At 37.9% G+C, this 25,053-nt stretch overlaps 1 protein-coding gene across 2 annotated transcripts; it reads left to right on the top strand.

Moving 5' to 3' along the window:
- Nucleotides 1-4,285: 4,285 nt before the first annotated feature.
- cd302 (CD302 molecule) lies at nt 4,286-23,831 on the top strand. 2 transcript variants are annotated; one of them, XM_052142082.1, is made up of 7 exons: nt 4,286-4,463; nt 10,741-10,867; nt 10,982-11,092; nt 15,800-15,973; nt 18,084-18,107; nt 19,134-19,182; nt 20,202-23,831. In XM_052142082.1, exons 2-7 carry the CDS (start codon nt 10,753-10,755, stop codon nt 20,335-20,337), a joined length of 609 nt encoding a protein of 202 aa, XP_051998042.1. In that variant the 5' UTR covers nt 4,286-4,463; nt 10,741-10,752; the 3' UTR covers nt 20,338-23,831. The 2 variants fall into 2 exon arrangements, with proteins under 2 accessions (XP_051998042.1, XP_051998043.1); XM_052142083.1 differs by having other exon boundaries at nt 20,207-20,350.
- The last annotated feature ends 1,222 nt before the right edge of the window (nt 23,832-25,053 follow it).

Here is a 25,053-nt window from a genome sequence, read left to right as displayed (position 1 = left end):
GGTCATGACACTACATGTTCCTTAGAAAGAAGACCTGACCCTTTAAGCTCTGAGGGTGTTTTAAAGATGTCCTGTTTCAGTGGCATACCCAAAATTAAAGGTTTATAGCTCGACAAAAAAATAAAAAACAAAGGGGGTCAATCCCTTTGTTTGGTATCACTGTAAAGAACACTTTTCATGTTTTTTGATGATATAGATTATGATATATTCTGAGAAACTGATGGAAAAAACAAAGAATTTTATCATTACAAAAATCATTTATCATTGTGTCCAAAAGCTTTCCCAAACAAATAAAACATTATAATTGTACATAATAACAAATTACACAAATGAAGGTATTTTACGGGACGGGTGGCGACCCCTTACATTTGAGCTCGACCGAGCTGATTCATTAAAGACTTGTGAGCTTCACCTCTTCTTATGGGTCCTGTCTTTCCCCAGCGTGACAGGCCCTACCTGAGCGTGCACAGTGATATGTATCCTGATCAGAGCTGTAATCGTGATGCTGTGAATAAAACCAGCCTTCCGACCTGCACCCCGAACTGAAACACGGGACGCAGGTGAGCAAGGGCACCGGCTCGAGTCACTGGAGAAAGCTGATGGAGAAAAAGCACACATCCCCTTTCAGTTATATCACATTCATTAAAAAAACACTGTATGATCATCTTTAAATATTTCCTTTTTATTAAAATAATTCCCTGTGTATGATCGAGAAAAGGCGGACTTTCGGAATCAGGGACGGATTATGACTTGCCAAGGCCCCGGGGCCAAATATCTCCAAGGGCTCCCCTCTAATAGTTGTTGACCACAGGGTGGGTTGGGCGGCGGGGGGGGGTGGTTGGGAAATCACCAAACTGGATCACCAACATTAAAGCCCAGGGCCCCCACCGGCCCGGTTGGTAATCCATCCCTGGTCGGAAAGCTGAGGATACAGAGATTGCATGTGAGCACACGTTTGTGGAACACTGTGTTTCAATTAATGTTGTGTATTATGAAAGTGTCTCTTTCAAATGAAAGTTTATATAATATATATATATATATATATATCATTGTTTTCCCCACACCAACTGTTTATAATGTCGCAAATAAAGTTTGGGCCGGACATTTTACCAACAAAAAACAAAAACCAACAAGTGTTTTACCCCTTCACTGCTAGAACTGTGTGAAATGAAACCGTCACTTAACAAAACTTTTACTGGAAGAAGAAACAAGAGCTTCTGGTTGTGCAAACGGAAGATAACACTTTATTAAGCTTTATAAACAGAAACAGTTCAGCACAGTTTCATCGTGTCCCAGTGCTTATGATGGATGATCTCACAGTGCACAGAAGGTACAGTATATGGGCTTTGTTCAGAGAGAGGAGAGAGAGACAGAGAGAGAGAAACAGAGAGAGAGACAGAGAGAGAGAGAGACACAGAGAGAGAGACAGAGAGAGAGAGACACAGAGAGAGAAAGAGAGAGAGAGAGAGGTCATACAGTAATCAGGGTTGGGAGGGTTCCTTTTGAAATGTATTCCACTACAGAGTACAGAATACATGCTGTAAAATGTCATTTGAAGTGCCCATAAATACAGCAAAAGCACATGTGACATCCTTTAAATCACTCTTTAGGAGTAAATCTGCTTTAGGAGATCGTTTTCAGGATTCCCTTCTGTAACCGCCAAGAGTGATAATATATTCACCCCTTTCACCACCTTTTTGTCATCAGGTGTCAATTCAGAAAAAAGGAAAATCCAGACCGTCAATCCGCGGATCTTATCATGTGACTTGGTGAGTGCATTACCGCGGACACGTAGCGAGTGTGGAGGCTTCACGCTATTCTCCGCGGCATCACATAGATGTACTGACGTGAACATTTGTAGTTAAAAAGTATATAAGTATTGTTTTGTATCGTTTGGGTTCAGAAGAACTTTATTTGTCGACTGGAGTCGTGTGGATTATTTTGATGCACCCTAAATAAGCATTTTGGACAGTCAAATAATGGAGTACATTCACTTGCATTGTTTAAAGAAGGAGGCCTGAAATGAAATCCTAAAAATCTTAAATTCTGTTTTGATGAAGAAAGAAACTCAGATACATCTTGGATGGCCTGAGGCCTTTCATTTTTGGGTGAACTATTCCTTTAAGTAATGCAAATCAATAAACACCAATAAATACATAAATTGCAGGTTTGCATTGATAGTGGATAAGACTGTTATTCTGACAGTGGAATAGGGATGTGCGATTCCACTCGTTTCCTTTTCAGTCGGATACCAAAAATGTCAAGTCCAATATCGTTGATAACAAAACTTCTATTAAACTGATTTTTTTATTATTATTGATATTTATTGGGTTAAATTAGTGATTTTAAAATATTCTTTTCAAGTCTTTTTTTATTTTGTATTTTTTTTATTTCTGAGCATAAAAAACAGAAAATTCTTAGACTTACACTACCTTTCAAAAGTTTAGGGTCACTTACTCATTCTTTATTTTTTTTAATTATTTTTTTCACATTTTATAATAATAGTAACAACTATGGAATAACATAAATGGAACTATGGGAATTATGTTGTGACTAAACAAAATACAAAATAAGTCAAAACTGTGTTATATTTTAGTATCTTCACAGTATTCCCCCTTTGCCTAGAGTTTGCAGATGTAACCCACTCGAAAATAGCCTATGAACTACGTAATGTTTTCCCTGCACACCGTATTTGTCCAGTAGGTGGCAGTGGTGGCGCTGCACAGAGGGGAAATCATGGGAGATTTACAGCTTCAAATTGAAAACTGAGGCTATTTTTGGAAGGTTGTTTTTTTTTTTTTTTTTTTTGACGCATGATTCGAGAGGGAGTTCCATTGGACAAATTCACCATCGGACACGTGAGGCAGAATTGCAGAGGTCGCGAATGATCATCTTGCCTGCAACACGAACTGCTTCTACTCACCATTTCTTCATTGCATCATACAGATAAGCGCGAGATCTCACCCCACTTTAAAAAAAAAACATACTACCCGGGTAGATGGACTCTGAGTTCATTTTATTTCATATTTTCCCAACTTGTGTAAAAAAAAGTTGAGAACTAAGAGAAATACTAATTTTCACAACTAAAAGGACATTACAAAGAAAAGATAAACAAGGTTATACTGGTTGATATTTGATGTTCAGTAAATGCCGGCTCTATGTTCTGAGTAAACTATTTTGGTAGCTACTTTCATTTGTCTACTCCTCTTGTGAAAAGTTCCTTAGAAAGGCAGCACTTCACTCTACATTATAATAAGTGCCCTTAGACATGAACTCTTGACATGTTCTCAACCCACTTCTTGAGGTCTCACCCTGGGATGCTTTTTAAACAGTATCGAAGGAGTTCCCATCTATATTGGGCACTGATTGGCTGCTTTTCTTAATTATTAGGTCCAAGTGAACAATTTCAAAAACTTCTTTTTTTTTTAATACAATTATAGTTTTGTACTGCGATGGACTGGCGACCTGTCCAGGGTGTCCCCCGCCTTTCGCCCAATGTTAGCTGGGATAGGCTCCAGCCCCCTGCGACCCTGTACACAGGATAAGCGGTTGACGATGGATGGATGGATGGATGGATGGATAGTTTTGTAATTAATATGGTGGCACAATTATATTTTTGTCTACAAAACTCATTTCAAACATGAAAGCTTATGCCTTCAGATCAAAAGATTTTTAAGATCATGAGAAACATTTCAGGCAAGTGACCCCAAACTTTAACCGGTTTGGTTCACCCTTACAAAAATTAACCATGGGTTCACTACAGTAATTATAGTTTAACCCTGGGATTTATTTAAACCACAGTTACCACACAATTAACCATGATTACTACTATAATATTACTGTAGTAAACCCATGGTTAAATGTTTGTTTAATTACTTACTAAAACAATTACAAACAGACTCATGATAAGAAATGCCACCTTTAGATATGTTGTTATTTTAGCATGAATTTACTCCAGAAGAAGCTTTTTCTCATTTTCTATCATTACCTCAACAAGGCACTGATGTTTGACTGAGCCTGTGTGTGCTTGTGTCTTTCAGCATGAATGTTACTCCTGCATTTGCAAGTATTTGCTGATAAATCCTAATCCTTTTTATTTTACTTTGAAGCTTTTGATTATTGTTCATGTTCACGGTAACCAAATATGAATATCCCTTCTTAAAAATACATTTTAGGATCGATATTTTTGATACAACATCAGTATCGAAAGTATCGCTACTTTTGCATCGACGCATCCTTACAACGGAAGTGATGCAGTTTACGCGTCTACCCGAAATAACGGGACCTCGAATATCCGTGTTTAGACGCTATAACGCGTATTGACGTCTTCATACGATATCTTTACATATAATGTTTGTACGTGTAAAGACGTTTATCAGAACTGAATGAATACATGGATCCCTGTCGAGCTTGTTATTTTACTCTGTTTCACATCGTTCTTCTCACTTTGACGCGAGGACAGGGTGAGTTGTCATTTTTAATATTTCACTGTTTGTATTAGCGATCATTTGATTTGATTTTGATGTTGACCTGGTCCGGGTATCGTTCGTTCATTTGTTTTTGCTTTCATATATAAAAACGAGAAAACAACTCCTTTTTTCGTTTTTTCGTTTTTTTGAAAAACGAAAAAACTAAATTATGACTTGATTTTTGGTTTTCCCGTTCTTGCACGGAAATCAGAAAAACAACTTGATATTCCGATTTTCCCCTGTGGGTGGGGCTAAATCTGATTGGCAGGATATGCATTCATTGTTTTTCAAATTAAGAGTTTTCCAAACACTGTATTTGTTAGCCTGTAAAATTAATAGTCTATATGCATGCTATTTGTCACCCAATTATTTGGCTTCACTGACTATGGAATGATATTCCGGACATTATTCTAAAGGAATTGCAAATTGTATTTGCAATTGCGTTTTCAATTTGTGGACGCATAAAATGTGACATAATCCAAACGCAATTGCAAATCGCGCATTACGGTTTGCATTTTCATTTAAGCGAACGCACAGTGACTGCCAGATTTCAAATGGAAAAGCAAAGTCCGTTTGCAACTGTGTTTCCCATATCTTACGAGTTTTGGCCCTGTCATATTTAAATAGCGATTTCAATTACCACGTCTGCTTTTTCACTTTCTCAGCGTCGCGTATGTAGCCAGCCAAAACTCAAATGGAATACTATTTATTTTTATTTTTTTATTGCAATATTAACAAACAGAACAAGACGATAGATACAAGAAATATAAACAATCTTTCAAAACAAAAGAGAAATTATGGTTCAGAATACATTAAGAGAGGAAATGTGAAAGAAATTTAAATATATTCAACAATAGTCTAAAAAGAAAAGAGAGTAAGAGAAGAAAGAAAAAAAAAAAGGGCACAAAAGAAAAAAACATTAGGAGAGAATATTAAACATGGCACTAATTCTGGATGTTTTCATTGCTTTCTTGTTAACAGAAGTTGAAATTGTATTTAAATACATCTTCAATTCTTCTTTGAAAAAGCTAAAGTGGGGTTTACTTTTCATATATTTACATTTATGGATATGAAACATTCCAGTATATAAAAGAAGGTTTATACAAAAACATGCATTAATTAGATTCTTGTCTTTAACATAAAATCCAAAAAGAATGTGTCTATATGATAAAGAAAAGTTACATAAAACCTTTTGGACAATCAGAGCATCAATATTGTTCCAGAAAGACCGAGTAAAAAGACATTCCCAAAACAAATGATCAACAGTTTCAGAGGAGGCTTCACAAAAAGAGCAGGAAGTATCAATATCATTTCTAAATTTCTTTAAAAAGTATTTAACTGGATAAAATCTATGAATAATTTTATCAGGATATTTCTTTAACTTTAATAGTTAGAAAGAATTTCTGAGGAAGTGACCAAACATATGACCATTTAATATCATCAAAAAGGTTATTCCAATAAGAAATGGAGGAAGGAATTGAAGTAACAGGGTCCAAAAATAATGACCTAATTTTATAATTGGATTTATGTATTGAAAAACAAATAGAACCAACCACAGTAGATTCAGGGCTAGGGGAGAAACAGAAGTCACTGTAGCACTATTATTGTTTCTAAACAGCATACAGATTTCCAAAGAGATGGCCTTGAAAACTATATTAAATTCTTTACTAGATACTGGGAATTGGTATCCTGAAACAAAATCGGAATAATTAAATAAATTACCTTCACTATCAAATAGCTGGTTTACTAATATCACCCCATTATTGAACCAGTTTTCAAGAAATAAAGATTTCCTCTTATGAAGAATATTACAGTTGTTCCAAATTAAAAAATTGTGTGGCGAGAAATTATGCTTGTAAATAAGTTTCCAAGCCATAAGCATCTGCTGATGATAATTGGAAAGTTTGACAGGAAGTTTACTTATTGAATAATTGCACATTAAAAGAAAATGTATACCTCCTAATTGAGAAAAAATATATCTTGGGATTATACTCCAAATAGAAGATTGATTGTGAAGGAAACGTTTAAGCCAATTAATTTTTAAGGTATTGTTAAGAGAATCAAAATCAATGAAATTTAAGCCACCTTTATTATAAGAATTCAAAATAACTGATTTTCTAATACTCAAATGGAACACTATTTCCCTTAGTATTTCCATTTCCGATGCCTTACACAGAAACCTGTCAATCAGGGTCAAGGGTGGGATTATGCTATGGGGCGTGTTTGTCTTGGGAAGTGACGTCACTCACAGTCGACGGTCAAGAGGTGATGCCCTGAACAGACGCCGGTTTATCAAATCAAATCAAATCAAATCAAATCACTTTATTGTCACACTACCATGTACACAAGTGCAACAGTAGGTGAAATTCTTGTGTGCAGTTCCGAGCAACATAGCAGTCATGACAGTGACGAGACATATACCAATTACAGTAAACAACATATTTACACAACACAATTTACATATCTAATGTACACATACTTAAACAACACAATAATTATATACAATGTACAGTAAACAATACACACAATATACAATACAATAAGTAGGAGTATATGATATATATATATATGAAGTATTATATTGAGGAGAATATGTTGACAGTCCAGTGTGAGATTATAGATGAATAAAGTGCAGTGCTAATTATTGATCCTGATAGATTGTGAGTGACGTCAATTCCCAAGACAAACACGCCCCATAGCATAATCCCACCCTTGACCCTGATTGACAGGTTTCTGTGTAAGGCATCGGAAATGGAAATACTAAGGGAATTAGTATTCCATTTGAGTTTTGGCTGGCTACATACGCGACGCTGAGAAAGTGAAAAAGCAGACGTGGTAATTGAAATCGCTATTTAAATATGACAGGGCCAAAACTCGTAAGATATGGGAAACACAGTTGCAAACGGACTTTGCTTTTCCATTTGAAATCTGGCAGTCACTGTGTGTTCGCTTAAATGAAAATGCAAACCGTAATGCGCGATTTGCAATTGCGTTTGGATTATGTCACATTTTATGCGTCCACAAATTGAAAACGCAATTGCAAATACAATTTGCAATTCCTTTTGAATAATGTCCGGAATATCATTCCATAGTCAGTGAAGCCAAATAATTGGGTGACAAATAGCATGCATATAGACTATTAATTTTACAGGCTAACAAATACAGTGTTTGGAAAACTCTTAATTTGAAAAACAATGAATGCATATCCTGCCAATCAGATTTAGCCCCACCCACAGGGGAAAATCGGAATATCAAGTTGTTTTTCTGATTTCCGTGCAAGAACGGGAAAACCAAAAATCAAGTCATAATTTAGTTTTTTCGTTTTTCAAAAAAAACGAAAAAACGAAAAAAGGAGTTGTTTTCTCGTTTTTTCGTGTTTATATATGAAAGCAAAAACAAATGAACGAACGATACCCGGACCTTAAACGCAAAGCTCTTGACTTGTTAGTTTGTTTTATTAGCGATGCAGACGAGTGAACTTCACTGAGTCATTTGGTTCATTTGGAACGTTGTTGTTGTTTACCCCATTTCCGTTGGTTTGTTACATTGTTTATTTGAGTTCTAAACGTCACAGTGAATTCAAACTTGTCTTATTGTATCAGTTACTGTTGTTACGTGACTGTCACGTGCTTTGACGAGTAACTTTGTTCAATTAGAAACTCTTGTCAAGTTCAGCTCTAAACTAATCAGAAAGCTGCGACGAGAGCAGCAGATTCATTGCGGGGACAACAGTTCCTTTAAAAATGTACCATTGTAATGTAAAATGGTTTCTGCCTTAATACCATATCAAACTAACTATTAACATTATAAAACCATAATAAATTGCTAGTTCATGCTGTGTAAGAAGCTCTTAGAATCTTTCTGTCAGTTTATTTTTTGTTCCTCGTGAGAAAACTGAAAATAAAATATAATTTTAAATTTGGTTTCTATACTAGATAGAAAAGACCAAAAGATAGATAGTTAGAGTGATAGAAAGGAGGAAGGAAAAGACACTTTTCCCCCATTTTGTTATGTTACAGCCTTATTCCAAAATTGATTAAATTATGTTCCTCAAAATTCTACAAACAATACCCCATACTGACAACGTGAAAGAAGTTTATTTGAAATCTTTGACAATTTATTTAAAAAAAAAACATGTACATGAGTATTCACAGCCTTTGCTCAATACTTTGTTGAAGCACCTTTCGCACCAATTACAGCCTCAAGTCTTTTTGAGTATGATGCTGCAAGCTTGGCACACCTATTTTTGGCACAGCCATTTTCAGATCTCTCCAGAGATGTTCAATCGGGTTCAAGTCTGGGCTCTGGCTGGGCCACTCAAGGACATTCACAGAGTTGTCCTGTAGCCACTCCTTTGTTATCTTGGCTGTGTGCTCAGGGTCGTTGTCCTGTTGGAAGATGAACCTTCGCCCCAGTCTGAGGTCCAGAGAGCTCTGGAGCAAGTTTTCATCAAGGAGGTCTCTGTACATTGCTGCATTCATCTTTCCCTCGATCCTGACAAAAACATCCCCACAGCATGATGCTGCCACCACCATACTTCACTGTAGGAATGGTATTGGCCAGGTGATGAGCAGTGCCTGGATTCCTCCAGACATGACGCTTGCCATTCAGACCAAAGAGTTCAATCTTTGTTTCATCAGACCAGAGAATTTTGTTTCTCGTGATCTGAGAGTCCTTCAGGTGCCTTTGGCAAACTCCAGGCGTGCTGTCATGTGCCTTTTACTGAGGAGTGGCTTTCGTCTGGCCACTCTACCATACAGGCCTGATTGTTCCAAACTTCTTCCATTTACAGATGATTGAGGCCACTGTGCTCATTGGGATATTCAATGTGCAGAAATGTTTCTGCACCCTTCCCCAGATCTGTGCCTCGATTAGTGATGTGTCCTCCCGTATTGAGGCTTCGAAGCGTGTGTCGAGTAATCCGGGATGATTTCTGTGAAGCGCGTATCGAGGCTTGTGTCGGTGACATATGTGGTGACGTTTGAAGCCTCGCGAGCCGCCTGTACCACGTGACTGCTTCAGGAAGTGGTTCGCGGTTTGGCGGTCTATTTGAAATATAAGGGCCAGCAAAATGCAATGGATTCCCCCTCACATTTTGTGGACTTGGGACTTTGCGAGTTTGTTAGCGATCTATTCAAGCTTCTTTTTTTGCGATGGAACCAGCAAGAAAAAGGAGATTTTCCCTGTCTGGGAACACTTTGAGCTGATCTCACCAAATAATGTATTTACATTGTAATAATAACTAGTGTAATATAAATAAACGCGGCAACACAAGGTATTACTTGTTCTAATGTCTTTCTTCTTATTTCTGGTATTTTAAAAGGTGAAGTGTCTGTTGTGTCCCAAAGAACTTGGATACAACAACAACACCTAATAAATAAATAAGTAACACAAGCACATTCACATGACAACGCTCTCCCTTGTTTCCACTTTTCATTTTGACCCTGTCATTGTATCATAAAGACAGACACCATATAAAAGTTTATACTTTATGTATAAGCATCACAAACATCATTGATTAATTCATTCAATGCTTCAGACACCAAAGCCATAGTGTCATTATAATCACACTGCACGTTTTACATTTATTGTCCACTTGATGGCACAATAGAGCAAATGAAGCACCATGAAGCTTCGGCACATGAGTGAACCAATTGGATGGAACGCTTCAATGCTTTATGAAGCTTCATCTCGCCATCACTAGCCTCGATACAATCCTGTCTCGGAGGTTTACAGGCAATCCTTGGACTTCATGGCTTGGTTTGTGCTCTGTGCTCTGACGTGCACTGTTAACTGTGGGACCTCATATAGACAGGTGTGTTCCTTTCCAAATCATGTCCAATCTACTGAATTTACCACAGGTGGACACCAATCAAGTTGTAGAAACATCTCAAGGATGATCAGTGGAAACAGGACGCACCTGAGCTCAATTGTGAGTGTCATGGCAAAGGCTGTGAATACTTACGTACATAAGATTTGTTTTCTTTTTAATACATTTTCAAAGATTTCAAACAAACCTCTTTCATGTTGTCAGTATGGGGTATTGTTTGTAGAATTTGTAGGAAAATAATGAATTTAATACATTTTGGAATAAGACTGTAACATAACAAAATGTGGAAAAAGTGAAGCGCTGTGAATACTTTCCAGATGCACTGTAGATAGATAGAAAGAAAAGACTAAATTAATGATAGATAGATAAAAGACAAAAAGAATGATAGATATATGGATATAACAGAGATATTTACTAATAAAGTCATATATGTAAATACAGAGTGCCCTGAAGATGGACGCTACATGGGTGCAGTTTGGCTCCAGATGCTATCACTTTGTACATGGAGAAGAGGACACTGCCAAAAGCTACTCTCTTCAAGATGCCAAAGAAATGTGCAAAGAATATGGTCATTACTTTTTACGTTTGTATTTGTCTGGTAAAATATATTCTTTTCATTTACAGAATCATTTTGGCACTTACTGTGCATTACTGTATAGCTCTGATACATTTTATTTTCTAGATCTCTTGACAGTAGAAAGTGCAGAGGAGAATGAGGACATCATTAAATACAGCCCTTTTGTGTGGAAAGGCAAAATAAACATATGGCTTGGAATGAACTATGACAGTGACGGTAAGTTCCATCCGAAAGCATGCATGTGTCTCAAAAGCTAGTGAGCTGTGCTGGTTTTGAGACACAGCCCTCGGTTTATATGTGTTATACCGATTAAACGTTTTGCTTTTTGAAACTACCGATTATCTGCAAAAATCAACACTGGAAGATAAGTATATGATAAGAGTATAACAGCGGCCTCTAGAGGTGAAATAAAAACAATCAAAAAGTGCCTCCGCGTGGAGTAGAGGTCTACCGATAAATCAGATTTACTGATTAATCTTGCCGATAGTTGCTAAAAACATTTAGTTTTTTTAAACTGTCAGTTATCGGCAAAATTCAACACTGAAAGTTGCGATTGAAAGTGATATTTACTGAAGTTCAGCACTATTTTACATTTATTGAAAAGTAAAAAAACACTTTTTACGAATATAAATCCCACGACACACCACTATCCCACATAACCATTGTCAATAGTTTTCCTTTTCAAGGACTTGTCCATGACTTCTGTCCGTCTTAGTAGCATGTTTACTCGTAAAGTTTGAAATACGGCTGTGCAAAAAAAACAAGTCATGTAGGCATGCTGTATGATGAGGTCAAAGGTGGCAAGAGCTCTAATTGGGTAATGAAAAACAAGCATATTATTTATAATATGCTTGTTAATAACGATCTCTCTCTCCCGCACGGCCCTCTGCAGTCAGCCTTTAAACCTCACAGAGGCATAATTAGCCTAATACGGGACCGGGTGTGTAGGATCACGACCTGGCCCCGCCCTCCGCCCTGCCACAGTCACATTGTGGGTTCTCATAGATGTTTTGAACAAATAATCAATGCCAAATCCGAGACCCAGACCGTGCTTCTCGCAGCTCTGTTTATGATGATCTGCGCGGCTGAGTGCTCGAGACAGGCCCAGTTTGCCATTTGTTATTTGTCGTACGTAACAAAAAATGATAATGCACAATCAGAGAGTCAGCCAACTTTGTAGTTGCACCAATGCGACCTCTTGTAATGGGTAAAAATGGTCAGAAAATTAGTCACAGTCTGGAGTCCTGTTTTATTCTGTGGAATCTGATCATTTACTACGGCACACCTGACAATCTTTCACGGAACACTGGTTGGGAAACACTGGATTAATTGACTCTCAGCCTGTTGTCCAACCTTAGTTATTGGTATCGGGAAAGCCCACTATTGTTCGACCTCTACCTGGAGGTTGTTGTACCATATGACCACACTATTATACAGAGCCGGACACTGAAGAAGCTGATATAAAACAGACAGAGAAAATCCAAAGTAGGTTTGCAGTACTCAGTATCATTACATACAGTTAAAATTAGAGATGCACCGATCGACCGGCCAGGGACCGGAATTAGCCGATTTTCCGGATCGGTGACCGGCTGGTCAGCTTCACGTCTTTTCGATTCAAAGCCGGTCCGTTTTGTTGCCAGCGGCGCAGGCAATAACGTCACAGCCGCACGTAAACATGTCATTGGCGTGGAAGATCTTCACTGTGAGTGAAGAATACATAAAGTTCGAAATGTGTAATAATTGTAAGGCCAAAGTAAACCGTGGGGAAACCACCACAATAACTTTCGGAAATACAAACCTAATTAGACATTTAAAACACCATCACCCAGCTGAATATGCCCATTTTATAAAAGAAGCTAAAAAGGGAAAGCGGCTAAAGCTAGCCAGAGCTCAGAGCCAGCCACAAGTCGGCAGCGTCTCCTGTCATCGAAAAGACCAAAGCAATTACGAGGAAAATTATGGAATTCATGGCCCTGGATGACCAGCTGTTCTCCATAGTTGAGGACAGAGGGATCAGAAATCTGATAAATTTCCTCGATACAGAGTAGGAGGTTATTTTCCGACGTCGCGTTGCCAGAGTTGTTTAATCTCGTGTCATGTCACACACGCAGCCTGTTATCTGTCAACATTTGGGTACACAAATCCGGGAGAGGGGAAGTGGGGTGCTGGATGGCAGAGGCAGGCTAAATACTATAGAAATTGTGCCGTTGTGATTTAATGTGCTGAGTAACATTTTTCCCACCGTGTCCGATTATTAAAATCAGTGCGACACACATTGTAAAAGGCGTGGGCATTGTCGATATGGCTTCGGGATATGAAATTAAATTCTTCCATCCAGCTGTTGGTAAATGTACATGTGTATTTTGTTTTTTTCACCGGAGCACCAGCCGATTCTTCTCCTCCCATCTACAAGTGATGCTTGATTTAACATCCTGCTTCTACTGCCTGTGCAGATATCAACAGCGCAAATGGGTTTTGGTTGCCAGATTGTGGTCATAAATGATTTGTAATTTGTATGATGTGTCGATTGTGTGAGTTTGATGCGTTTCATTCAAGATCTGGCAACTGGACCACCTTGGAATAATATATTGATGTGATTATTCATATAACGTGGTTTGGGCCATACAAATTTCTGGACTTTTTTGGAGAGAAATAACAAAACGGGAGACTCCCGGGAAAACCGGGAGTGTTGACGGGTATGGTTAAAAGCCCACACCGGGGGAACAATCCAACCGTCTCCATTGACTTTGCATTGCGAGAGGCTGCCTCCTTGTCATATATGACTTATAACAAAAAACAAAACAATGTCTAAAAGCTGCTGTGTGACAAGGTGTACAGCAAACAAGCTAAATAACACAGAAATACATTTTTATAAGCTGTCGACCCCAAAAAAACGGTTTGTTTCAGGACATAAAAGTGGAGACAGAGCGCAACTAGTTCTCGAACTACTCTGAGAACTACGACCACATGGAACGCGACATGATATTGTAAAAAAAAACAAAAAAACATTCATAATTTTAACCATGTCGATTGCTTATTTCACCACCCTATGTGAACCTGAGAGGAGGAGATATATTGAGAAGTTACATTTTATTGTCAGGATCCCACAATTTACCCACTCAATTCAATTCAATTCAAAGGGGCTTTATTGGCATGAATGTAAACCATACAATATTGCCAAAGCAGAACTACATCTTAATCTATACATTTAGTTTAACAAATTTAATACATATAAAAATAAATACAAAACAGGTTCAGAACTGCTGAAGACACAGTGTTTAAATAACTGAAGAGAACTGACATATACTGACACATAAATGAATATACACACATACACTGAGGGTCACTGTGGTGAACATTGGGGTGACACACGGGGGTAAAACACATAACACAGATTCACCCACTGTCTCTCAGACTGTGACACGTTAAAACGTATCTTGCAGCCAATGCTGCTGTGTGTCCCTCCCCAAGTATTATGTTCATTTGTTCTTGTTCTGTCATGGTTATAAATTTGTCTATGCTGTGTGTTAATTTATGCATATAAATGTCCCTTGTATTTTAAAATTTATGGCAGTGAAGGAGAAAGTGCACCTCTGTCTCAACCTCACCTGTCGTACAGTGAGCACACACCCATTCTTCTCTGGGTAACCATGTTTTTCTGTGTCTGCCTCTCTCGATGGCGAGACTGTGCTCACTGAGCCTGTACTTGCTCAGGATCTGTCTCTGCTTTGTATCTCTGACAGTCAGGAGATACTCTTCCAATTCATACTTTGATTTTAGAGTCCGATAGAATTGTAATTTGCTTTTTGTTGTAGTTTCTTGATCCCAGTGTTCCATATAGGTGATTTGAGATTGTTTGATGATCTGATTTATTCTGATGTTTGGTTGTAAAGCAGTGCTGGTCTGAGACTGGTTACTGTTAGTACTGTTAACCGGGTTAGTGAGTCTCAGAACCAGCTGACTGATGGGACTGTTTTCAGGGTTCAGTTCTTGGGTTTGTAGCGCTTTATAATGAAGCGACTCTGTGGGACTTGATTTTAAATCCATCCAAAAATTTTGAGATCTTTTTTGTATGTTAATGATCAATGGGAATCGTCCTAATTCTGCCCTGCATGCATTATTGGGTGTTTTCCTTTGTAGTTTTAGAATCATTTTGCAGAACTCTGTGTGTAGGGCTTCTGTTGGATGTCTGTCCCATCTAGTGTAGCTCTGATCACTGAGTGGACCCCAAACCTCACTTCCATACAGCGCTATGGGCTGTACGACACTATCAAAGATCTTACACCAGACTGGAATTGGTAATTCAGTATTATAGAACTTTTTCTTAATAGCGTATAGAGCTCTTCTAGCTTTAGCTTTACGTGCATTCACTGCCTTACTGAAACTCCCTGATGCAGTGATAATCAGCCCAAGGTAAGTGTACTGCATAGTGTGCTCTAGTGCGGTGCTGCCTAGAGAGAACTGGTGTCTGTGTTCCTGACATCTGGGCTTTTTCTGAAAGACCATAATGTTTGTCTTTTTCAGGTTTACTGCCAGGGCCCAGTTCTCTTCCTGCTGATGCTTCACGTCTTATTGCCTGTATCCACTTTTGTCTCCTTAAAGGCTGGCTTTTACGGTTCGGAAGCTTCTAAAAAATTATTTCTGGGTTTTTTAGCTTGTTTGCTGTACACCTTGTCACACAGCAGCTTTTAGGCATTTTTCTGTCTTTTGTTATATGCCATAAATGACAAGGAGGCAGCCTCTCGCAATGCAAAGTCAATGGAGACGGTTGGATTGCCCCCCAAACCCCCCGTGGGCGTGGTCTTCAGATTATGACGCGTTGCGCTCAGTCTCTATGCATTAATAGGTTAATTTTGACAGCTCTAGATTCATTACAATTATTTGTCACAACATTCTCTCATTTTGATTCCTTGTCTCTTGTAGATGATGTGTTCAAGTGGCATGATGACAGTAGGTTGAGTTATAATAACTGGGAGTACAGTGGCTCTGATGATCTTTCTCTCATGGACACGTGTGTGGCTCTTAACACTAGCACTGGAAAGTGGAAGAACATCAGCTGTACAGATGGAACTGAGAACGGAGTTGTGTGCAAGACAGGTACATTCACATTTACACTCATTCTTAGGTGAAATTTGGAACAACTTTCAGGAAAAAGGCTGGCTTTGATATTGCCCGATTTTATTTGTTTCATAAACAACTGACAAAAAAGTTGGGCTAAGCTGCGAAACCTTAATCTTCTGCTTCTGTCATTTATACAAAACATTTGTTAAAATGCTCCTTTTATTTATATATATAAAACATATAACATTTTGGGTGTGTATGTGTACACACACACACACACACACACACACACACACACACACACACACACACTGGCAGCCTAAAGTTTGGAATAATGTACAGATTTTGCTCTTATGAAAATAAATTGGTACTTTTATTCACCAAAGTGGCATTCAACTGATCACAATGTGTAGTCAGGACATTAATAATGTGAAAAATTACTATTACAATTTGGAAAAAAAAAATCAGAACTGCTTAAACTATTTCAAAGAGTTCTCATCTAAAAAAGCAATGACATTCTAGCTGCCAGTTTCTCCAGATACTCAGGTGACCTTTCAACCCACACTTCCTGTAGCCTTGACCTTTTACCCCACACTTCCTGTAGCCTTGACCTTTTACCCCACACTTCCTGTAGCACTTGACCTTTCACCCCACACTTCCTGTAGCACTTGCCATAGATGTGTCTGTATTGTCGGGCACTTCTCACACACCTTACAGTCTAGCTGATCCCACAAAAGCTCAATGGGGTTAAGATCCGTAACACTCTTTTCCAATTATCTGTTGTCCAATGCCTGTGTTTCAAAAGTGGCTTTTCTTTGCAATTCTTCCCATAAGGCCTGCAGCCCTGAGTCTTCTCTTTACTGTTGGACATGAAACTTTTGTTGAGCGGGTAGAGTAGGTCCTCGTAGTGGCGCGGTTACTCACCTCAATCTGGGTGGTGGAGGACAAGTCACAGGTGTCTCCGCTTCTGAAACTTTCAATTTGTGCATTTTGTGAATATGATCACGTGACTCGTTGTGCATGACACCACGGAAACTCACAGCATGTGGAGGCTCATGCTACTCTCCGTGATCCACGCATAACTCCCCACATGCCCCATTGAGAGCGAGAACCACTAATCACCACCATGATGAGGTTACCCTAATGTGACTCTACCCTCTCTAGCAACCGGGACAATTTTGTTGCTTAGGAGACCTGGCTGGAGTCCCTCGACACACCCTGAATTCGAACTCGTGGCTCCATGGGTGGTAGTCAGAGTCAAAACTCGCTGAGATACCCAGGCCCCCAAAACAAGAGTTTAAACTTTGCCGGTTACATGCAGCTTTAAAAGGAAACCCATCCAATCCTGAAACTCAGTTAATGGAGGTACTCCACTAAAATAATGGAGAATTCTGCTTTAAATGTTGCGTTTGTGCTTTGATTAAATTTCAACTGCATCTGGGAGAAGCATTTTATTTTTTTAATGACTTTTTTGCGGCTTATTGTCATGCAGTGGACACATTTGAGACGACGTGATCGGATCACCTGAGACGCCTCTTAATTCTGGTTCTGTAATGAGTTAATTCAATGCAATTAAATGAAATAATAAAGGAAATAAACAATATATATATATATATATATATATTGCCTTCTAAAGACACTTTTTGTATTGTCAAATAAATGCTATAGTCATCTGTCACAATGAATGAATGCATTAGGTAATGCATTTCATACACACTAATTAAATTATTTAATTATTTTATATTAAATTATGATTATTTGAGAGGCTTTCTCAGCTAATATTTATATATGTGGTTAATTGTCACATATCATGCATATCATGTAATTAATTTCAATAAAAACTTTAATCGATTGACAGCCCTAGTTTTAACACCGAGAAATGACACTCTTTAGCTTTAAGATGAATATAGAATTAATTCTATATGATGTATTGAGTTATGGTCTGAGGACAGGTGGTTTAAAGGTAGTGAGTGATAATGTCAAAATTTTGATCAAATAGAAAATAAAATGAAATGGTGAATTTGTGGTGAGAAGTTTTTGCAATTTTCTGTTTTCAAAATGAATTGTAGGTAAAATTGCCTGTTTGAAATTAGACTTAGAAACAAATATGACATTTTTGCTGATTTGTATTTGATTTATTTTTTAGGGAGTTTCTATTATTGTGAATACGGTAAGTTTGACTTAAATATTCTTGTTTGTTTAAATGTAATTTTGCATTAATCTTTCTGTAGACTTAAATGAAGGTTAAATAAAGGATATCTGTCAAATGTTTTTCCCCCATGATTCTGCTTTGATTATAAATGAAACGATGCTCAGAATTTGGTCAAACATCAAATTCTATTCATTGTCTTCCAGCTGATTCCAGAAGGTATTAAATTAAGCCCCGTTCACACTGACAGCAATTAAATCTCTGGAGGTTGTCGAGTCTCTTTGCTGATGATATTCCTTGCTCATTTGTATCAAGTTAAACTTTGTTGCGTCATCAACAGTCTCTGTCATTCATGTCGCTGAAACTTGACGATTCTCAACTCTCTTTTTCATAGTGTAAACGCCCTTTTTTAATATGTTGGGTTGTGATTACCAGTAGTTTATTCCTCTTAAGTGTATGAGATCCAAGATGCTCTACAAATGGGTATAGAGCATCTTTTGTTCTGGGGCTATCCGTTCATTAAATAAGATAAATCGGGAGACCTGTACTGAGCCGAATTTAAATTGAACCTTGTAATGGCCATTTGGAATTTAGAACTGTTCAGTTTTGGAAAGGTCATTTATTTACAATTGAATTGTGTATATTGACCTAATATCCATTTTACCCATTATACGAATCCTTCATATAGAAAGTATTGTCATTTTTAAGTACATATGTTCACATAATCATGTTACTAACTTTTTTTTAAATGATGTAGTTATTAATGTTTGTCTTGTTTGTTGTTTTGCCTTGTGCCCAAACTGAATTGCCCCCTTTGGGATTAATAAAGCTGTATGTAATGAAATAATTATGAGATCACTTTTATCTGATAATTATGACTTCAAGAATTATAAATTTGTATCTCAAAATTTGACTAATAATTATGACTTTTTTTTATCAAAGATTTTGACTTTTAAAATTATTACTTTTTATCTCATAATTATGACCTTTTATCTCAAATTTGGACTTTAATAATTATGACTTTATCTCTGTAACACGACTTCACAGGAGAATGGGAGGACACAGACAGACACAGGGATGAGGGTTCCAGTCTCAGGTAAGACTTTTAAATCGGTCACTTCAATACTTTACAGCTTCACAAACTCATCAGCTTCACAGGCACATAGTCACTTAAACACATTAGCTTCACAAACACAACAGCTTCTCGAACACAGTGGGCTTTCTTGTGCCAGTCTCTCTCTCTCTCTCTCTGTCTGTTGTATATGTCGCTCTCCCCATGCTCACTGGAATTAGAGACCGTTGTTAGACATAATTTAGCTCAGGTGTCAGCGCCCTTGCTGCTTTCCCTCTCTCCGGATGTACGCTCGACCACAACCCCCAATACCCCCCACACCTTATTAAATTTGGACTTTAATAATTATGACTTTTTATCTAAAATTTGGACTAATAATTATGAATTTATATCTCATAATTATGACTAATTAGGACATTAATAATCGACTTTTTATAAAAAAAAATTGACTTTTTAATTTAATAAACATGACTTAGTATCTCAGAATTAAGATTTATCTCATAATGCATTTTAATATCAAAAGTATGACTGTATCTCATAATTGATTAATTCAATCTCATAAATAATAAATGATTTACTAAAGCGCTGTTTTTATGTGGCAGAAATGGGCTTCCATAATACTGATTAAGTTTTGTTTTGTGTGTGAATACATTACATTCATGCATGTACATTTAATATCTTTATATAACCAATTGTAATATTTGTTGTAATTGTGTGGATGAATCTGATGGTTTAAGGTTTTAAAATCAAGGTTGTCTGAGATCAGATCACCATATCAGAGCAGATATCACCAGCTACAGTACACCAAGAGTCACAATATCATCGAACATGTATGTATGGGCTCACCAAAGGAGTATATTTTGCAAGGCTAGAGCACTCAACCGTACACAAGACGTAACCGCATGTGGAAACAATAGAGTTTACCTAGCCTTAAGTTGTGTGGAGGCATTTAGTAGTGTTGTGTTAGCCACTATCTAAACCATAACAAATCAACAGAGATGGTCTTGTTCTTGTGTTTACTCCTCCTTGTCCTCTTCTGTTAGTTCAGGTCATCATCAGTGTGGTGCTGATTCTCACCGTGTGTGCTGTGGTTTGGTTCCTTCACCAAAGAAAAAAAATTGTTTCCTCCATCCTCAACTTAATCAAGTACCAGCTGCCCGTCCAATCCCTGTCTGCTGATCAGACGTGAATCGAGGAGATACCTTAGAGATCTTCACTGTGATAATGATGATGTTTTTCAGCTATGCCTAAGTTGATATAAGCAGCAAGACAGCATGGAAGATCTTAAACTCGTCCCTTTTTTACTGGTTGTTGGGGAGTTCCTCAACTTTGGGCTACATGGTACAAAACAGAGGTGTATATATTCATAAGTGGAGGACAAGGGGAAATGTTGTCTGTCTTAAGGCCCTCAGTTCCTTTACAACAGAACATTGAAAGGTTAGTTCACCCCCAAAATTTACTTCTGTCATTCCAAAGCTGTATGACTTTATTTGCTTCAAAATCCGTATGACTTGTGCACTATGTTTCCATCTTTTCTAAAGCCATACGAGAGCATTCTGATGAGGAACAGACCAAACTTTAAACCATTATTCAATAATAATCCTTCCTCCAATGAGCTGGTAACCATTGAGTCTGGATCAATCCGATTCACAAACAAATAATTCAGACCCGTTTAATAAATACCATCGACTGATTCATTACGACTCAAAAGATTTGATTCGAGAGTTGCAAGATGTTTTAGTAAACAACCTAAATTCTCTCAAACAGCATGTGTGTTTGGGATGACATGAGGATGAGTAAATAATGATAGAAGTTACACTTTTGGGTGAACTATTCCTTAAAGATCTTGTGTTTATTTTGTGACTGCCAAATCACGGTCATGAGACAGGAAGTTGCATCAGATTTCACCCTGTACTGTCGGACCATAGTGTTACATTTCCAGCTCTTTCCAGTTTTGTCAGGCTACAAAAAGATTTTAAACCAACCTAAGATGGCCAGTTGGTCTTTCTGCCTAAAAAGTGCCCAAAACCCCTCTTAAACCAGCAAAAGTCAAAATCTCACCAGGCTGGAAGACAAGCAAGCCAGTTTAGACTATTTTAAGCTGTATTTTCAGCAGGAATCTCCACTGAAAAGGCAAATATTAAAGTTTTTTACTGCTAGCGCTTCATATGCACCTCTAGTTCTTGGATATTAAAACTTCCTGATTGCCAATGACAATATCTTTGAATGTTTTTGATTATGTTTTAAGGTTTGGATTTGCTACTAATGTTCTGTATCTACCATCTGAGGCAGTGGTGGCTGAGTGGTTGAGGCTCAGGGTTACTGACCAGAAGGTCGGGGGTTCAAGCACCACCAAGATGCCACTGTTGGGCCCTTGAGCAAGGCACTTAACTCCAGGTTGCTCCGGGGGGATTGCCCCTGTAATAATTGCACTGATAATAAGTCGCTTTGGATAAAAGCATCTGCCAAATGCATAAATATAAATGTACTGTATGCTACAAATGACTCGCATTGTGTAAACCTTAATTAATGCTTTATTTCTCCTTTTGCTATTTCTCTGAAAAAAACGAATTAAATACAAATCAAGGCTAATAAACACAAAACAAACTGAAAATGGTTTTCTAATTCCTCAAAGGACTTGTCCCTTGTTTTAAACTAGCCTGTAGTTTATTTAGGGGAGGGGATATCCTCATTCTAGGGAGCATTTTCAGAAACGAAAAACAAAATTTTTAATGCATTTACCCGATGATTGTTAATTTGCTCAATTTTTAGGAGTGCACTAGCATATAAATGGCGACAAAGCTATATCCGACGTGGACAAAAAGCTACAAAAACTCTAATTTTTTAATCCTTAAACCAAATTTTTTTTCTTTTTTGCCCAATTCCCATTGTGCTTTTAAGTCTTTGTAGTCACGTAGTGATTCGTCTCAATCCGGGTGGCGGAGGACGAATCACAGTTGCCTCCGCATCTGAGACTGTCAACCCGCGCATCTTATCACGTGCTTGTTGAGCTCGTTTGCCATGGAGACATTGCTTGTGTGGAAGCTTCACGCCATCCACCTCGGCATCCACGCTCATCTCACCACGCGCCCCACCGACAACGAACTATATTATTGCGACCACGAGGAGGTTACCCCATGTGACTCTACCCTCCCTAGCAACCGGGCCAATTTGGTTGCTTAGGAGACCTGGCTGGGATTCAAACAGCGAACTAGCAAACCCCAGGGGTGGTAGCCACCGTCTTTACCTCTGAGTTACCCAGGCCCCAGTCTTTAAAATAATTTGTTAAACACAAAAAGTATATACACTTTCAAATAAACAGAAGACGCTTGTTTACTGTAGAGTTCTCTATTTAAAAAAACTGTGCTGATGTGTAAAGCCAGATAGAAGAGGATGAAGTGGGACAGTTAATTGAGGACTCATTCATTCCCCTCTGGGGTTTTATAGATCACTGTCAATGTTCTACCCTGAAAGTGTCAATGTCACTCTGTATAAACAGCTGGTTTGCCTAAACTCATATAAATTACTGTATTTAATTTTTTATATGAAGCGTACTTAACCATGATTTTTAGAAGAGTATCATAGCTCTTAAGGTCCATACAATGTAAGTGAATGGTGGCCAGAACTTTGAAGTACATAAAGGCAACATGAAAGTAATCCATACGACTCCACGTTTAATCAATGTCTTCTGAAGTGATCCAAATGGTTTTGGTTGAGAACAGACCAAAATGTAACTCCTTATTACACCTTCCCGTTGCAGTCTCTAGGCACTCATGATTTCAATCTCGATTATACTTCCAGGGGCTTGACCCATGCGCTCTAGGAAGTGTAATCGAGCTTGAAATCATGATTGCCCAGGAGATCACTGATGTCAAGATTTATAGTGAAAAATAATTTACATTTTGGTCTCTTCTCACCCAAAAATTACTAGATTGCTTCAGAAGTCATGGATTACACCACTGGAGTTTTATGAATTACTTTTACACTGCCTTTATGTGCTTTTTGGAGCTTCAACTTTTTGGACACCATTCACTTGCATTGTATGGACCTGCAGAGCCATACTTGTTTGTATTCAGCAGAAGAGAAAGTCATACATCTGGGATTGCATGAGGAGGAGTAAATGAGAGAATTTATATTTTTGGTTGAACTATTCTTTTAACTCTATAGTGTTGTGTGTTACAATCTTAATCAGTATATATGTGTGTGACAAATTTTAAACAATGTATGCTAACAAATGATGAATGATGTGTGTAACTAACTAGAAAATATATGTTAAAACCAAAAACGCTAAAAGGATAAGGGGTAATAATGTGTGATAAACTGCAGCTGCATTTCTGACACAGGAAATTCTTTAGGCAGGGGAGCCTAGTAACAGTTTATACATTGGAAATTCTTTAAGCAAGGAACTGATCAGAGAGAAAGAATAGGAGGAAAAACCAGTAATCCCACTGCGGCATGATTGAAACTTATCTCTTAGAATATTGGAGATGCCCCGGCGGCAAAAATAAGCCAATCAAAAGAGTAAAAAACTGAGAACAAAGGAATACCCTGGGTCAGAAATGTAGAAAAGAAGGGAACACTGGAGAAACGGGGTCTTTTTGAGCGGAGCTTACGGGTGATGCAGACAAGATCCCCAGCTGGGCAAATAGTTTCTGTACTTATTCTATCTTGTTAATAAATGCAATTTTTACTTTAAAAACTTGACTTTGTCTCCTCAAAAAAGAACACGACAATAGTGACTTATTTACTAAATTGCCACATGTAAGATAAGTTGAAGGAATAGCAGCACTGCAAGGATTTGTAGGTGGTTGAGGTGCTGATTATACTCTTAAATTAGCAGTTCAGTTCTTTAATTCAGGATTTGTAGACTTTGACTTTGGAAAGTTGGTTAAAAGTGGCTTTCTAGAGCTATAAAGGTGATTAACCTAAGATTCAGCCATAGGCCTACAGCCTTTTGTTCTGATACAATTTTTCATTGCAAATTTCTAATTCAGATAAACTTCATGAAAAATACACTAGGCCTACTATAACAATTCTGGGTAGACATACAAAGAAAAATACAGTGCCAGGCTCTGTGTACTGCTGACATATTCTTTTTTTAAGTCAATCACAAGACTCTGAAACACTTTTGCCAAGACTTCTGTCTCTGCAGAACAAAAATAGGAGTTTCCAAAGTCTTTCTAGCATGTCAGTCCACTGTCGGCCATCTTTGAAACGCTCTCGGAAGTTTCCAGTCATGAATGTGCAGCTACTATCTAATTGAATGGGGAAAATCAAAATCTCAAAAACGGTTGGTCAAAATTACGATTAAAGAACATATTTCAAATCAGCAATAAAATATGACAATTCCACTCTCATAAATTGTGATTCTTTACCGCAAAAAAACGCAATTGTAAATCCCGGCTTGTAAATCTTATGCGCATGCGTGTTCTACAGTTGATTGACAGGCGATATCTGTATCTAAAAGGTGATTGGTTCTTTGAACTGTAAGGCGGGACTTCCTTACTACATCTGTTGACCGTTGAGTCAAGTTTAAAGAGAAGCTTAGAGCTTCTTGGTTTAGCGTTCCTTTTTCTCTCATTCACTTGAACACAAGTGGCCTATCTATGCTAAATTATCTCTGGCGTTTCCCAATCTCTGGACGTTTTCAAACCGGGATGGGCGTTTTACAACCATTTTACTGGATTTGTCTGCTACACAGAGATTCCCTACTTTTTTTTGGATAGTTGAAAAAAGCACAGAGATTGGGAAACACCCATGATTGTTCCGCAGAGACTTGCCTTTGCCTGTCAATCATTGTGCGCGCTCAAAATGAAAACCATATATGGGCAGCAGGAAGCTGAGAGCGCCAGTTTTAAACTGGGTTTAATTTGAGTCTTCTATTGTCTCAAGATA

Source organism: Xyrauchen texanus, chromosome 14 (assembly GCF_025860055.1).
Source record: "Xyrauchen texanus isolate HMW12.3.18 chromosome 14, RBS_HiC_50CHRs, whole genome shotgun sequence".
Taxonomy (NCBI): Eukaryota; Metazoa; Chordata; class Actinopteri; order Cypriniformes; family Catostomidae; genus Xyrauchen; species Xyrauchen texanus.
The sequence above is the reverse complement of the archived record's forward strand: the minus strand, read 5'-3'. Positions and strand labels throughout refer to the sequence as shown.